Genomic DNA, 14,836 nt, shown 5'->3' with positions numbered 1-14,836 from the left:
CATCATCATCACCATCATTATCACCATCATCAACCTCATCATCATTATCATTATCATTATTAGGAATACTACTACTACTACTACTACTACTACTACTACTACTACTACTACTACTACTACTACTACTACTACTACTGGCTACTACTACTACTACTACTACTACTACTACTACTACTACTACTACTACTGCTACTACTTCTATTACTTCTACTAGTACTACTATGGTTATCATTATTATCATTATTATTATGAGGATGTAAGATACACACCTGTTCTTATGACAACAGCCTTGACCTTCTCTGAGCCATAGTACCTTGTCTGGATGACCTTTGTTCCACAGAAGAGGGTGTGTCGCTTGTGGTTCTCAGGGGAATAGTACTGTGGGGGTTCCCCCTCGGTAGGGGGAGGGCAGGGGAGGGGTGTTTTGGTCACTGGTACACTTTCTCCTGAAGATCGTTAAAAAAATAGAGGAAAAAAACACCTTTTTGAAGAAAAATCTTATTATACTACTTGTAATTGAAAAACATCAATTATGTAGCTATTATAACATGCTTATTTGAATATTTACAACAAGGTTCTCTCATGAATAGAATATAAAAAAATCTCATTTATATCTTAATTTACACTTAAAATTGATCAATGTGATGCTACACCAGTTAAACATGCAATGCATTAAGATAACAAGCCCAGAGCTTTGTTTTATTACAAATTTCCTCAAAATTTCATCAACATTCAACCCAAAGTGTGCACCTATTCATACAAAAACATCACTTGGAATCAGCTCTATCCTTATGCTCCATTACTTATTCATAATTCTTGTTGATAATTCTTGTAGTAATTCTTGCCCAAGGGACATGAATAATGACAAAACAAAGCAAAAACCATATGGCCACATTTACAAATTTCCTACTTATGCAAAACTGACATAATTTCAATACACAATTGTCATCCTCAGTGATATATGTACTGTACATGAATGTGTAATTATAATACATATAAAACAGGATTATTATCGATCTTACCTGTCAGCATACTTTCATTGACAATGCAGTTTCCACTGATAAGGGCGGCATCACAGCTCATTATACACCCATGTGGTGGGATGTAGATTAAATCACCAGGGACGACATCACCAGAATTTATCTCCTCTTCTGCCAATGAGATATTAATGATGATAATATTTTATTTCCCTTGATATATATTTCTACTGTGCACTTGGAGGTACATGTATAAACAGCATTTCGACTCAAATAACAAAAATTACCCACAAATACTGGAACAATGAAAGGGACTATTAGTATTCCCTAAACTACATCCAATCTCTTGCATATATAGGATCTACCTGAAGTGATTTGTCTGTGTTTTCAATATTCATATGACAAGTTTAAGGCTGGCCTTGAATGCCCTCTTGATTAGCCTTAATGCCCATCACACTGGCATTGGATAATGTTAATTGCCCTTTTAAAAAATTCCCAATTTGTCCCTTAATATATAAAATGGTCTTTATTAAAAAGTAGCCTTGCCCTAAAAATAATGAAATTTAACCCTGATAGAATGCCCAACATTTTTCGCGAAAACTCCATAACATGAGAGGCAGGCATCACAAAGATTGATTTGATTATTTCATATTTTGGCATATACACACATGTATATATTGCATATATGGAATTTCTTTAATGAATAATGTAAAGTATGTTACAGATCGATATAAAATGAATTTAGCCAAAAAAACGAATTACAAGCAAAGTTTCTGTTAACAGTAAAATAGGAAATATTTTTTAGGAAAACACATTCCATTTATTTTCCACAGTCCTGATTGTCTAGGTTTTTTTTTTTTTTTTTTGGGGGGGGGGGTTAGTCTTCTTTCTGTTTAACTTCTAAATGTATTTGCCGGCACAAGGTAAACTTCATTATGTCTGGTTACCCACCTGTTCCATTCCTGCATACAGTTACAGTAGATTCATGGGCCACCATATCATGTAAGACGATTGATTGCTGCAGAATTTAGAAAATGGGATTAAAAAAAAATTGTAATATGTTAATATTTCAAGATATCTCCATGCTGATATACCGAACTGTGATCATTAAGATTTCATACATTAGAATGTTCATATCAATTGAATTGATTTATATATTACCAAATCTCAGTGTCTATTATATTTACAGGAAACAGTACAACACATATGAACAAAAAGCATTGCAGTTAACACAAATGCTATCACACTTTTTGTTTTTCGAAATCAGAACACATATGGGTCATTAAGTGTGCTATGGGCTTTAGTATAGATGAAACTAAATAAAATGAACATATTTTTTCTTCTTAATTGTGGAATCTCATACAGGATTATCCATGCCCCTCCAGAGAGTACATATTCACATCTTAACGAAAAACTGAAGTTCATGTAAATGATGTGATAAATATCTTCAAGAGACCAACTTTAAATCATGGCTAATTGGTCGACAACATCATAGATCTATTAAGTGATTAAATTCTGACATGGTTCAAACGTTCATAAACTAAATGCTATGGAATAATGGAATCTAGGCTTTAATAACCAACAAAATTTGGGCCTGTGCATTGTTAATACCAAGAACAAGACCAGTCTACAGAACATAATGTCATGCTTATTTTTTAATTCCTCAACATTTATTCATCTTCTGCTTGAATCCTTTAGCACAATTTATTTTTTATTCATGAATAAAGATGAACACTTTTGACTGTCGTTTGGTAGGACCCATTGCAAAATTTCATTTTCAGAGCACCATCACAACTGGAATTAATGTTTAAATCAATTGTTCTTACTCTCTTTGTCTCATACAGCGATACACCAAGTGATATTATTATGATGACGAGGATGCAGCCTCCGTAGACAAAATAGTTCTCCATGATCCACAAAATAATGCTGAAAATTTGGAAGATGTAGAATGGATTCAATACCTAAAAGAAAAGGAAATAAGAAGGGATAAAAGCAAATAAACAAAGCATAAATAATATTTGAATAACATAGTGATTCTCTAGAATTCAGAAATGATGCTAAAAATTTGAAAGATCTTCAACGGATTTCATACCTGAATCTTTAGAATTTTATTTTTTCTCATTGTATTTCTCTTGTTCCCCTTCTCTTTTTGCCTACTCAATTTTTTATTTTTTCACATTTTATTTGCCAATCCAATTATCCACTCAGTACGTGATTTATATTTCATACATGAATTAATAAAACATTACTATTGTGAGATAAATTTTTATATTTTCAGTCCCTTTCCAGAGTGTACCCATATTACACATCTATATAACTCTGATTACATCCATTTTAATATCATTCCATCATATTGAAGTTCAAATGCTTAAAAATGCTGGTATTGTATTAATACATACCTCTTTCACAAACAGCTTTAAATAGGAAGGGACTTCAACATCAATGACGTTTCTTCCATAGATATCTTGCCTAGGGAAAAGATGAACAGAACCATTTGAAAAAAATCAAGTGAGAAATATTTTTTGAATTTGATATGCAATATTTGGGAGGCATAATTTTAAATGAAAAATTCATTCCAATATGTGTATGTAAATAAGGAACATTTAAATCAGCATCCATGACTGTTTTTTTTTTAATTTGAAATTACATATAGTTCTTTTTATGTTACTGAATTCTGTATAGAAGTCGCATTAAGGTGCAGGCCATCAAATCTCTCTGCACATGTACAAGGCAAAAACTTGTAATTAAACATTGTCATAAAATACACTCATTCATACAATCATTCTCAACAAAAAGTAACCATATACATGTCATGTATAGTACCGTACATACATATGTACAAGTAGGACCTAATTTGAGAAAGGTTTAAGAAAAGTGAAAACGATGGAAATTAAATAGGGAAAAGATGAAGAAATTGGCAAAATTTTAAAATAAATAGTAAAAATAATTGAAAAAAATGAAAAATTACCTCTGCTGTTTTTGGTCACTGTCATAACCCTTGTAACTGTAAATGGATGCACACTGTGTATTTTCCTCTAAGGCATACAGTCTAAGAAAGCTGTCACATGACTCGTTCCAATAATAGCACAGCTTGTGATGTTCAAAGTATCGAAAGATGTTCTCACTCTGTAAGGGATGATAAAACATAATTGATATTTTCTGAGCCATTAAAAATGCCATGTTTGTTTGTGATGTTTTTCATTTTGTAATATATATATATATATATACAGGTACATGTTCATTCATATGACTTTGTTTTATGTGATACAGGGTCAGGAGCCTTTACATAGATGATGGAATTGAGAGAGCTGGCATCACTGTTAAGCCAAGGAATGAGATTATGAGAACAATAAAATAATAATAATAAACACAGCATATTATGCGCCATCTATCTAGTAAACTATTCCGAGACGCAGAGGGATATGGGTGTATGGTCAAATCAAATACATTAACATATTCAACAAAAGTAAGAAGAAAACAGAAAGGATTTCAAATACTTTAATCATAATTACTTTTGAAATGATAATACTAACTCTGTGAGTTGTTTTTCTTACTTAAAATGCCCAAATGTTAGAATACTGTATGACACGTAGTCTGAACTCTAGCCATGGTAGAATAGTTTAACTACAAGAAGCCAAATGTGACGCAAATCTCGATACATGTAACTAGATGCTCAATTTCTTGTCACATTCCACACTCAAAGCATTACAAACTCTCTTGAAATGATAAATCACAATATTTTTATTCGTTATAATAACATAGAAGATTCCTATAAACATTAAATGCATACATTGTAATATACAACTTTTTTACCATTTTAGCTTCCCATATATCGGTTGAGACTTTAAAAGACCATGGCTTATTAAACCCGAGTTCAGAATTACAGCCTATGTGTTTTGTGCATACCTCTTTCTTCTTAATGTTGATAAGTGCCTTTGTGTCATCAATCTCTTCATCCGAATCCATACTGGAGTACGACCAGAGGTGCGAGTGTGTTCCGTTGTTGGCACCGTCTCCTCCCGCCACTAACACCGCAACGTCTGAGCTTTCGGTGTCCTTCTGGTTTTCTGTGCTGGTGCTATAGAAAACGCTGACTTGGTTTGGATCTGGTTCACATTCTTGCGCCATGTGGGGCATGGGTGTTGGGGTGCTGAGGTTAGTGTAGTGTAAGGTGCAGTGATGGGTGTAAAGATGCAAGGTGTTAAATGAGGTTTAAAGGCATGATGTTTATATTTTATGTATAGATAATACATGTAAATAGCATGAGAGAACATATCCAAGGTAAACAATATTTTTAGGTGTTTAGTATGTTATGGTGTTAATTGAGGTTTAAAGGTACGATGGTGCCGAATATTACAGGTATGTATTGGTAACAAGTAGCATGAAGGGCCATATCAAAGGAGAGAGGATATTGATTGGGTGTTAAGTGTCACAGACACAAAGCATGATATCAAAGAATTAGGATTATAAAAAAAATGTTTTCGTTGTTTTTTAATGTCAAAAAGGTTATAAGCATGAATAAATGGAAAAGGTTAAAATCAATTTTGTATACAAAGATGTTATGAGAGGTAACAGTATTGTTCAAGTTGTCATACATGTACCCATACCAAATGTGTATTATAACATTGTTGTCAATTATAAATGCATATATATACACGTGTGTGCATAGCATATGCACAAATTTGCAAACATGTTCCAGATTTTGATACAATTCACAGGAAGTGAGGTTTGATTGGTTGATTAGTTTTTGCAGATTGTGAAAGATCATTAGCAAGTTCAGTATAGATTATTGCAGAAATATGTACATGTACAAAAGTGTGCAAAAAGAGTGGTTTTGATATGTATACATGTGTATATCAGATTGGGAAAGGCTTCAATTCAATTCCATGTTAAGTTGAATGATGATTATAATTGTGTATTTTTTACAAAAAGTGAGGAAAGTTTTTAGATTTTTCAGGCAAATCATGACAGGGATGAATACCGGTAATAAGGGTGCACAGAGAGCAAGAGGGAAATGGGCGAAAAGGAAAACAATAAAGCAATGAGGTATAGTCAACAAAATATCAAAGCAAAACAAAGGAGTATCAAATACATGTAAATGCAATAAAAAGCAAGATGCAGATGGTACAATAAAGCACAGAAAATTACAAAAAGTGAATAATTTTAAAGGAGGGATAGTTGAATTATTTTGGTAATTTTAAAGGGGCAGAATATGAAATTTCACACATTTGGAAGGATTTATTTAAAGACAGGACAGGGATAAAAACACAAGGGAGAAATGGGATACAAGCAAAAAAACAATAAATGATTTATACATGTAGTATCGGATGATTTTTGATAAGCAGACACCAATTGCAATGATTTTAATTGCTGAATACAGTGTACACTACATGTATCTGTATCAATGTACAGTGCAACATGTTCTGATAGGTGTACTGTAATTATGCAGCGGTGATGACGCATCAAATGCTATTAAAAAAAGAGAGGCACAACATGACCTATTTCATTCAAAGGTGCCATTCATCCCTCATTTCATTATCATTAAAGAACAAGTTCATCAAAAATCTATTATTTTCTTCTTTGTGTTATTTCAAAGGTTTTAAGACATGTTGGTCATCATGAATTGTTTTTGTTTTAATCAAGCAATCACTTTCCTCCATGATTCATAGTGTTTTTGTTTTTGTGGGTTTTTTTTTCCAAATTTAATGAGCAAACAGTTTGGCTCAAATAGATTACTTTGAAGGCAACAGAGTTTGTTTTTAATCACTGTATTCACAGGCTCTCATTGCCAAAAACATTCAGTGAAGTTGACCTTTATCTTCACAAGGACATGTTGAGCATCAATCTGCATTAGAAATAGCAAGAATATTTTCTAACAGAAATGTTTCAAAACATAATGACTGTGTTTCGAAACATAATGACTGTGCTTCAAAAAGTAAATATATTAAAAGTGATTCTAAAACATTTATGATTCACAAAACATTTTCTTTATGTGGTTTTAAATGAGCATAAATGCAGTCATACAGCCGTCTTGAAATGCCGATCAATATAAATGAAAGCTTTAACTGTAAAACATGCTCTGTGCCTGTACAAGTTTGCAAACATAGAATTTATTTACATAATTGCACAGCAGGTGCTGGTTAATTGCATTGCAGCCATTTGGTTAATTTCGCAGCATTGGGTAATAAAAATCCTCTAAAGCCTAAGATTATAATTTTGATATTAGAAATGCATTCTGTTCTTTTGAAATAAGGTAATGTACATGTAACAAATATCAACAAAAAAAAATTTGATGCCAACAAATTTCAATAAGTTTTGGCATAATCATACAAATTTATGCCTGGTGACATATACCTGTACATTACACAATACATTTGTACATGTATTTTCTAGTATGGCAAAGTGCAAACGCCTTTGAGAAATCCTAAAAAGGTTACCCTCGACTGGACAGACGCCTGTATTTATGAACACCTAGATTTTTTCACTTATTTCAGGAACAGTCACTTCCTTATTATTATAACCGCGTGACAAAATCTGCACTTTATTATCTGACCATTGTGTAACTGTAGTCCACAAGCTTGCACTCTTCTGAACCAAAATTCCTACAGAGTTTTAAATCAACCTGTTCCCAAATGATCACATTTTAACACTGACAATTTGAATATCTGAAATTAATTGATATTTTTCTATCCAAATATCAAAATCACATTTTTATCAAGCAAAGTGTGTCAACTTTTTTAGTTTAAAGAACATTTGTGGGCAAAAATGCATTTTTTTTTCCATACAAAACTGCAAGAACATACATGTATTGTAGATCCTTAAATTAAAAGATTATTAAAATAATCAACATTGCCCTTATTCATTACACTTTATAAGGTGGTCCAAGGCAAAAGATAATTTCTTGTGTTCAGGTAAATTGCAATTGTAAATTCTATTCATTTTATAGTCCTGAGTCATACATACATGTACATGTAGGAGAGTACAGTACCAAATATAATTGTATCGGCACTACATATGCACCCATTACCCAATAAACATTGTTGGGTTGTTTTCAGTGGGAAAATGACATCATGATAATGATGATATGAAACTGAACACTACAGAAACAGGCAGATTATAACCGTGTGCAACTGTGACATACGGATGCTTTGAAAGGGTGCACAATGCATATGGGGCTGAAGGTGCACAATAAGCATTGAAGGAAATTAAATCTACCATGTACAGGGGATTCCAAAACCAACAATTACATTGCCAAATACTGTATATGTCAGGCAAACCCCATGCTTTAATACATTGGAGCATTCACCATGCACAAGCAACCTTTCTACTAACATTATTCAGCATGAAACAATTGCAACCTACAAAATCCTTCAAATTCTCATATTTGTAGCTTGAAGTTATTAAAATTTGTCTTTATGCAATTTACTAATTAATTCTATTACTTTTAATGATAATAATCATAATAATTGTAATATGTTAAAAAACTTCATCCACAGTGCAATCTTTTTTTTATTTTTATTATAAAAATGCCTGAAACACTTCAATGGTTTTTACAAACATTTTGTTATATTTCCTGGAATTCAGCAAAATAAAAGACAAAACAAAATAAGACTTTCAACACTGATAAAGACAACAAATCATGTCATTCCTGATTTGACATACAGTGTAAATGGAAATAACTCCCCACCCCCCCCCCCCAAAGAAAATGGTATGTAGCCCAACAAACCTGTTTATATGTAAGCTGTTAATAGTTGCTTCTGATAGTGGACGAGATTTGACCTCGGCGACACAGACCTCCTTATACTGATTCTAAAGTATTCAAAGAGAAGAATTAAGAGATTCAGATGAAAATAAGGTTTACATATCAAATTAATCTTGTAAGGTATTTATATACTATATGTATTTACTGTTGACATTTTAAAAAACTGAAATAAACTAATTTGATGAATAAAAAATACAGTAGAGATTATAAAAAAAGAATGGCAACAAATGTTGATGTTTTATAATTATTGGGCTATTAACTGTACATCAAACAGAGCTCTGATAATTCATACCAGATGCAAAATAATACATTGGTATCATCACCACCATTTGTTTTATATTGTTTGTGGTAATGGCCCTTATTGCTGTTATGGTTCTCATTATCATTACTTTTTTTCATTATTATCATATTCATCATCATTATCATCATCATCATTAGGATATTCATCATCATTACCATTATCAATATCATTATCACTATCATCATCACTATCATTATCATCATCATCATTACTAATCATAATCATCATCATCATTATTCATTATCTCATCGTCTTCATCATCTTATTGTATGTACAGTGTAATTACTTCTTCAATAATTTGGTGGAACTGCAGATGGCCTATGAAACAAAATGTGAGACCAAAAGCTTATATTTTAATACTTCAGTGTCTAAATTGTATACAAACATTCATATTAACAGTTTGTTTAAAATTGAAATTGTAAATCATAGCATACGTGTATTAAAGAAATAACACCTTCTAAGCATTTCAATCAATGCTTTTTACATAACAGATGTGGATTATCATTACGTTACCTGCAAAAGGACTTTGGTGGCTCTCTTTAAGACGCACTTTGACGAGGTGCACCAAAGACGCCATTCTGGCTTCCAGTAGAAGACTAGCTGAAGTCCTCCAACAGTGATGACCGACAGAAGAACACAGAGAATGGTCTTCGCAATGCTACGCCTATACCCTGTGCATACCTACAGGTGCATGAGATGGGAAGAAAATCATTATTTGTTAGAGAAATGCCCCTAAAAACAATCATTCTTCTCTAGATAATGACCATTCTTAAAATGTAATGCTACCTCAACTACTACACCTCACAACTCATTCAAAGAAGAAAGGGTACATGTAGGATTACAGGTAGAGTATGGGAGAGGGAAGAAGTAAAAGAAATAGACAACAATGTCAACAAATATGATGACCAATCACAATAATTTCAAGAACAAAAGTGAAAAAAATAACAGGATGAAGAAGAATAGGAACAAGAGCTAAGGCGAGAACAAGAGGGGAAAGGGATAGGAGAAGAGGAAATGCAAATAACAAGAACAAGAAGAATAGGACCTACATGTAAGAAGAAGAAAAATAGAGGAAAAAGGAGAAAGAAAAAAATATATGATGAAAAATTATCATAACTTACTATACCACTGATAACAACAATGGTCTGACCAATCAAATACATTAAAGGACAAGTCCACCCCAACAAAAAGTTGATTTGAATAAAAAGAGAAAATCCAACAAGTATAACACTGAAAATTTCATCAAAATCGGATGTGAAATAAAAAAGTTATGAAATTTTAAAGTTTTGCTTAATTTCACAAAACAGTTATATGCACATCCTGGTCGGTATGAAAATGAGGAGACTGATAACGTCATCCACTCACTATTTTTTTTGTATTTTATTTCATGAAATATGAAATATTCTAATTTTCTCCTCATTGTCAAGTGAAACAACAGGTATTTCCTCCATGAACATGTGGAATTAGCATTGTTTAATGCTATGGTTCAATCAAGTTGGTCTTTATTGTCAAATCTGTAAAAAATGAAATATTGTATAATTCAAACAATAGAAAACAAAAGAAATGGTGGGTGAGGGACATCATCGACTGTCTCATTTGCATGTCACTGAGTCGTTCATGCAACTATTTTGTGAAAATAAGCGAAACTTTGAAATGTCATAACTTTCTTATTTTACATCCGATTTTGATGAAATTTTCAGCGTTATGCTAGTTTGATTTTTTTTCTATTTATTCCAATCAACATTTTACTGGGGTGGACCTGACCTTTAAGTATTAAGTATCTAAATTGCACAGATTTAAAATAAATCCAGGAAGACTGTAAGGACTAATCAAATTCTGGATTTAGTTTGAATCCTAAACATAAGTTCTTAAATCTCAAATGATTAAAATAAAATCACTTGAGATTGTAAAATAAATCATTAGGATTCAACCTAAATCCAGAATTACACTGTATTAAATGAACATGTACTGTCACCCTGAAATTTACTTTAAACCCTAGCAAATTAGAATGTAAAATTGGGGCAAAAATTATTGTCATTGCCACTATAATTAAAATCTGAAATTTGGGGATTCACATGAGATCTTTTTTCCTTTTAATCCAAATTCCACAAGCTGTACATGTACATGATTTTCAAAATTTCCATTAAAAGGGAAATCACAAGATGAAAAGTATCAAACTGTACAGGCTTAAAAAAATGTACATGTATGTACATGTACACACTTTATACGTACAAAGCACAGTTTACAAGGGTAATACAATACAGTGTACTGTATGTTACAGAAATCTTGAATCAATGTGATGAATAAATTACTTGTGGCATTGAATTTATAAGCCTTGTAAACTTGGTTGATATTGGAAAAAAGACTGTTATCAAAAACCCAATTTGTCCTTCACTATTTGGATACTTGCCAGTGTGATAATCCACAGTTGCTCACATTGACAAATTCATATTTTTTTTTATATTATTCTTCTGTGCATACAATCAAGCATATTTGTGAAATCTTTTAGGCAATACTTGTGTATTGTAACATTGAAATTGGGAAATGACAAGTTTCATGTTTATTCATAATGAATGTTCTCATGCCATGGATATGAGTGTACTGTACGGTGTTCTGTTAAGTGTGTACATTTTGCTTTTTCTTAATAATTATTGAACAAAAATTAAATAATTGTACCCTAATGAAGACAACTTCAATACATTGTACATACATGTACATTTTACAAAATATATATAAAGATTGATTTTTTTATTAGTGCATACATGTGCATGTTTATAATATACCTTAGTGTACGCTATACCGATGTACATGTATGTGTATTGTACCCACAGATTTCAAAGAATTTAACTTATACAACTCGGCACAGGTACTATATACTCCCACCAGTAACAATTTAAAAAATATTAGTAAAACTAAAAATGACCTTGAGCAGCACCAGATTGACTTGCCCTGGCACAAACACCGAAGGTAATATTAGGATACAAAACATAATAACATATTTTAAATCACAATGGCGATTCTAGACTCAAAATTCATTTTCAGCTTCATTTTAAAGGTAAATGCTAGTTTTGGTAACGATATCAAAATGACTTCGTACAGAATCCAATGAAATGACCACCAAAGTGTCTGTTTGTATAAATAAACCGCATGTGCCAAAGGATTCTGGAAGAAATTGTGTAATTGCTGAGAAATCAGCAAATAAGCACAGGATTCGGGAAGAGCGTCGGGCCCGACGCTCAAAGCAATAATTATACACTGTCCCACGTGCGCTTATCTGTGTTGGGGAAGTTCAGTCTGAACATTATTCAGCTTAGATTTCAAGATTTCACAAAGTTCAGTTTATGTAACTGTACCAGATCTAGATCCTCGATGATATACTGACAATTAAGCCTGGTTTTACAGACTTTCTCATGAAATCAGTGTTTACTGCAACTACTGGAATTTCTCTTTAAGCTTGGTGGTGCTACACGTACATGTATGCTAATATAAACATTGGGACAATGCTAATTACCAACATATTAATTCAAACTTAAATCGTCCATAGAGGAAGCCCTATTTTAAAGGATCTGGGGCCCGTTTCATAAAGGACTTGCAACTGTTGTAACTTTGCCATTATGGCAACTACCATGGCAACCTTGCTTTTGATTGGCTGCTGAGCCCTGTTATCATGGTAGTTGCCATTATGGCAAAGTTACAACGGTTGTGACCTTTATGAAACGGGACCCCAGATGAGTAGTGGGGGAAAGGGTGTTATGGGTATTGTCAGCTGGAATGAAATGGAGTGCATATCACAAACTTGATTATATTCACTTGGAGCGTTGTGGCCCAGTGGATAAGTCTTCTGACTTTGAAACAGAGGGTTGTGGGGTCGAATCTCAGCCGTGGCGTAAATTTCCATCAGCAAGAAATTTATCCACATTGTGCTGCAATTAAGCCAGGTGAGGTGAATGGGTACCCGGCAGGATTAATTCCTTGAATGCATATTGCTGCAAGGCAGCTTGAGCTAAAGCCGGGGTAATAATAATAACATCGCACCTTGGAATAGACTATTTCTAGATAGATAGCGCTATATAATGCCTATTATATCCTACATAGATTGAATCCTGTATAGTGATTGGTTCAAGTAGCATCATGTGACCGAATATATTTCAACTATGATGTTGCGTGACGTCAGACCTCGATATATTTTTGGATATACCAATATTCTGACGTCATTATTTCACAAAACTGGATATATCTCGGCGCACCGGCTTGCGCGCTCTCTCTCCCGGGCGCGCAAGTCCAGCGCGATGCGTCAGCGCAGACACTAATCTGGAGGGCGTTTCATGAAAGGACTTGTCGGACGTTTTATCCGACAAGTCCCATTTTATCCGACAGTTACCATAGTAACAGTACCTCTCAGCCAATCAACATCAGAGAAAGATGTCAGATCTGACAACTTGTCAGATGAAAATGTTGATGAAACACCCCCCTGCGTTCCGCTGAGCGCGGTGGCTCGGAGAAAAGTAGGTAATTCAACGCAGGTAACCAGCAATTTGCAAGCTCAGCGCATAGATTTTGGTTATAAATTATTAAAAGTAGGATATAAAACAAATATATCAGGCGTTTCATTCGAAAGCATTAGTGGGAATTATTAATCCTCGGTTGGACTGGCAAAACTACTATATTTCCCTCGGGGCTTCGCCCCTCGGGAAAAATAGTAATTGCCAGACCAGCCTCGGATAAATAATTCCACTATACTTTCTCAAGCCTGATATATTTGTTTATTATTATTTGAGCATATTTCTCAAGACTGATCAATCCTTTTAAATTTTGTAAAAAGGTAAAGAATATGCTTACCAATTCATCCTCTGTGCCACGATTTAGAACATTTACTTGGCTTTTCTGCATCTTGCAGAGTTGACAGGTTGTGTTATCTGTTGGGCGATAAAAATAACATTGAAAATAATCACACTGAACATTAACTTTATATAGCAAAAAAAAACAACACTGGAAGAGGCTCGTGATGAAAGTGAAAGTGTGCTTAGGTAGAAATTCAACGACACTCAAATATTGGTGTGCATTGTATTTCATCAAGATATGGTGCTTGAAGTATTAAAAGTGCATGGGCTTAGTATACATCTACAAGTAGTAATAACAAGATTTTTGTAGGAAGAAAGAATGGAGGCAATTGGCGATATGACCCACCCACCCTTCATAGTTACATCATCATGTACATGTAGCCTACATGAATTTTGAGATCCAATACGTTGTTTGTATGCATGTACATGTATTATACATGTAAGTTGCTACAAATCAGGTCATTAGAATACTGTACATGTATGTACTTACAATGTTTTCATGAAAAAGATACCCTGCCCTTGCCACTTCAGTTTTTCCCTATTTAATGAGTTGAGAAGTGCATTTTCAATGAGAAAGAGAGATGTGAAAATTATGTGAGAAGGAAAGTAACTCAAGACTTGAAGTATCTAAAAAAGTACCTACATGTAATTATTTCAAAGCAAGTAAAAAAAAAATCCTTCAATAGACATAATAGGCAGATGAGGTAGCATGTACTGTACATGTATTAAATGAGAGGTAGACACATGCACATGTAATAAGTATTCTAGGTAGATTTTGAAGAAGAAATAAACAAAGTTGGAATGTATTTCCTTTAGATTTTCAGTAATTACTTCTTCCACCCCTCCCCCCCACCTTATCTCTAAAATTTTCAAGATTAAACTTGGCCCTTGTCACTAATGAGCTCAATTCCTCCTACACTTTCTCTGTACTATTTTGCTTCACTATCTCAAAAAT

The 14,836-nt window shown here is 33.3% G+C and overlaps 1 protein-coding gene across 2 annotated transcripts in view; it reads right to left on the bottom strand.

The window, feature by feature from the left end:
• The window catches only part of LOC129275960 (polyamine-transporting ATPase 13A3-like), a 38,479-nt gene extending 24,518 nt beyond the window's left edge, over positions 1 to 13,961 (bottom strand). Inside the window, exons 1-10 of one of the 2 annotated variants that reach the window (XM_064109656.1) lie at positions 13,880 to 13,961; positions 9,554 to 9,721; positions 8,704 to 8,786; positions 4,884 to 5,127; positions 3,946 to 4,103; positions 3,377 to 3,446; positions 2,804 to 2,938; positions 1,929 to 1,995; positions 1,023 to 1,151; positions 270 to 446 (exon numbers count right to left, since the gene is read on the bottom strand). In XM_064109656.1, coding sequence (XP_063965726.1) covers positions 270 to 446; positions 1,023 to 1,151; positions 1,929 to 1,995; positions 2,804 to 2,938; positions 3,377 to 3,446; positions 3,946 to 4,103; positions 4,884 to 5,127; positions 8,704 to 8,786; positions 9,554 to 9,721; positions 13,880 to 13,930 — 1,282 coding nt within the window. In that variant the 5' untranslated portion in view covers positions 13,931 to 13,961. The remainder of the gene's footprint in view (positions 1 to 269; positions 447 to 1,022; positions 1,152 to 1,928; positions 1,996 to 2,803; positions 2,939 to 3,376; positions 3,447 to 3,945; positions 4,104 to 4,883; positions 5,128 to 8,703; positions 8,787 to 9,553; positions 9,722 to 13,879) is intronic. The other variant, XM_064109657.1, reaches the window with a different exon arrangement.
• Between the last annotated feature and the right edge of the window lie 875 nt (positions 13,962 to 14,836).

Source organism: Lytechinus pictus, chromosome 14 (genome assembly GCF_037042905.1).
Source record: "Lytechinus pictus isolate F3 Inbred chromosome 14, Lp3.0, whole genome shotgun sequence".
Taxonomy (NCBI): domain Eukaryota; kingdom Metazoa; phylum Echinodermata; class Echinoidea; order Temnopleuroida; family Toxopneustidae; genus Lytechinus; species Lytechinus pictus.
Note: the sequence above shows the minus strand (reverse complement) of the source record. Positions and strands in the feature narration are given on the sequence as shown.